The sequence below is a fragment of the Propithecus coquereli genome, unplaced genomic scaffold, assembly GCF_000956105.1.
Source record: "Propithecus coquereli isolate 6110/MARCELLA unplaced genomic scaffold, Pcoq_1.0 Scaffold376, whole genome shotgun sequence".
Classification (NCBI taxonomy): Eukaryota; Metazoa; Chordata; class Mammalia; order Primates; family Indriidae; genus Propithecus; species Propithecus coquereli.
The window spans coordinates 1,010,084-1,012,580 of record NW_012149463.1 but is presented as its reverse complement, the minus strand read 5'-3'; the positions used below and the strand labels follow the sequence as shown (position 1 = coordinate 1,012,580).

At 36.3% G+C, this 2,497-nt stretch overlaps 1 protein-coding gene across 1 annotated transcript in view; it reads left to right on the top strand.

The window, feature by feature from the left end:
• RXFP1 (relaxin/insulin-like family peptide receptor 1) overlaps positions 1-2,497 on the top strand; it is a 142,233-nt gene that overhangs the window by 132,145 nt on the left and 7,591 nt on the right. Inside the window, 3 exon segments of the mRNA XM_012651911.1 lie at positions 260-278; positions 1,472-1,563; positions 2,112-2,341. Of these exon segments, the coding sequence (XP_012507365.1) occupies positions 260-278; positions 1,472-1,563; positions 2,112-2,341 (341 nt within the window).

Sequence of the window (2,497 nt, the reverse complement as noted above, 5' to 3'; positions counted from 1 at the left end):
AATTTATCGGGAAAAAATGATACGGCTCACAAAAATCTAAGAAACAACTAAAGGAACTGACTTGAAATGGGCAGAAACCATGGCGGCAAGAGTTAAACAGCAGTCTTCTCCAGGCCCTGCTGGAGTTATCCTCCCAACTCTCATTCAATAAGATCCAGAGTTCCAGGAGAGAAAGTCTAATTGGTCTTGCTTAAAGCACTCACTCACTGTGGACTAAGGGAGAGCCTCCACTGAAGGTCCCACAGCCAAACCAGCAAAGAAATATCTCTTATAATTCTGTTGATAAAAGCAAAACTTCAGCCTGAGACACATAAAACAAAGTGAAATAGCAATCAACACTCTTTCCTTCCTCATGCTCTGCTCTCCTCTTCTTAATAGTTCCCAGAGAAGTGGACATAACAGGATGAAAATATCAGCACGTGACCTTGAATTTGACAGGACAAATTGTAATCATCAAGTTTCTGTCTTTTATTACTGTAACTCTTTATACTATAAAGATCATTTATATTTTTTGCCAGAACATATGGCTTTGGAGGCAAATAGATCTCATTTGAATCCCAAATTTCTTCATTTTCTAGAAAATTTCCTGGCAAGCGATTTGCCTCCACTGAAGATTCATCTCCTATAGTGATGCTAATATACCTTCCTCATGGAGTTCATTTGAGAATTTATTCCTGATATCTAGAAAATGCTCAATAAATGGTATTGGTGTTGGTGGTAACATAATAGTAATTATTTATTAATATTATCTGGGTGATATCTTTATCAACAAGAGAGGGCTCTCTGTTGATGAAAGAATTCACTCAGCAAATATTTACTGTACTCTTTATTATGTATCAAAATCTAGTGTGAGGCCAGCAAACATAAAAAAATGCTCAACGTCTCTAATCATTAGGGAAATGCAAATCAAAACCACAATGAGATATCACCTAACTCCAGTAAGATTGGCCTGTATCAAAAAAATCCCAAAGCAACAAGTGCTGGTGAGGATGTGGAGAGATATGAACACTCTTACACTGCTGGTGGAACTGCAAATTAGTGCAACTACTGTGGAAAAGAATTTGGAGATATCTCAAAGAGCTACAAGTAGAACTACCATTTGATCCAGCAATAGCACTATTAGGCATCTACCCAAAGGAACAAAAGACATTCTATAATAAAGACATCTGCATTTGAATATTTATGGCAGCACAATTCACTATAGCAAGGATGTGGAAACAACCCAAGTACCCATCAATCCATGAGTGGATTAATAAAATATGGTATATGTATACAATGGAATACTACTCAATTATAAAAAATGACGGTAATCTAGCACCTCTTATGTTTTCCTGGATAGAGCTTGAGCCTATCCTCTGAAGTGAGGTATCACAAGAATGGAAGAATAGGCACCACTTGTACTCGCCATCAAACTGACACTGACTGATCAACACTAGGGTGCTCACACAGTAGTAATATTCTTTGGGGGTAGGTAAACTCACAACTGTTAGACGCAGTGAGCGTTGTGGGGGGCGGGAAGGGCACATCTCAAATCATGGTTGGGATGTGGCAAAGCCATAACATGTAAACAAAATGTTTGTACCCCCATAATTTCCTGAAAAAAAAAAAAAATCTAGTGTGAGCTATAGGCCTGTTAGCAAGTAGTTACAGATAACAATGTAACCTCTATAACAGAAAAGTCATAGGAGCACAGAGGAGAAAACATTTAACTCTTCCCCTGAGGGTTAAAAGGCAAGAAAAGTTGCGGCACGAATAGGAGTTATGTAACGAGCATTTACTTTTGCTAGACTCTGAAAACCCAATGAAAGTTTCTCTGAATAGGTTCATTTTGTTGATCACATGCTAACAGTTTATATTCTAATACATGTCTAACACTTGTATATTCGTTATGCCTATTTGTTATTTTCACCCACACATTCTTTTACAGTGAAATCAAGTTAATGAGAATTAAATTGATGTTTAAAGTTTCAGAATTCCAATTGTTTTGCATTCCTCTGAGTCTCCTACTAAAACATCTTCTTTCTACAGAGATAATGTAGACAACCAATATTAATGTATGGTGACACTGAATTAAATTTAAAATCTTATTTTACCTTCTCTTTGTACACCAGATATTTTAAGAAATTTCAGTATTGTGGATATGCACCGCATGTTCGCAGCTGTAAACCAAACACGGATGGAATTTCATCTCTGGAGAATCTCTTGGCAAGCATCATTCAGAGAGTATTTGTATGGGTTGTATCTGCAGTTACCTGCTTTGGAAATATTTTTGTTATTTGTATGAGACCTTATATCAGGTCTGAGAACAAGCTGCATGCCATGTCAATCATTTCTCTCTGCTGTGAGTATTTCCTGGTAAAGAGAAATTATAGTTTTGAAATACAAAAAAAGCAGTGCTATTAGAACATAAATTCTGTGAGTGATAGAATTACGGAATTTAAAATTTTTCTCCTTTTCGCTTGTATGTTGTTTTTGTATTTTCTATGATGAAAATAGA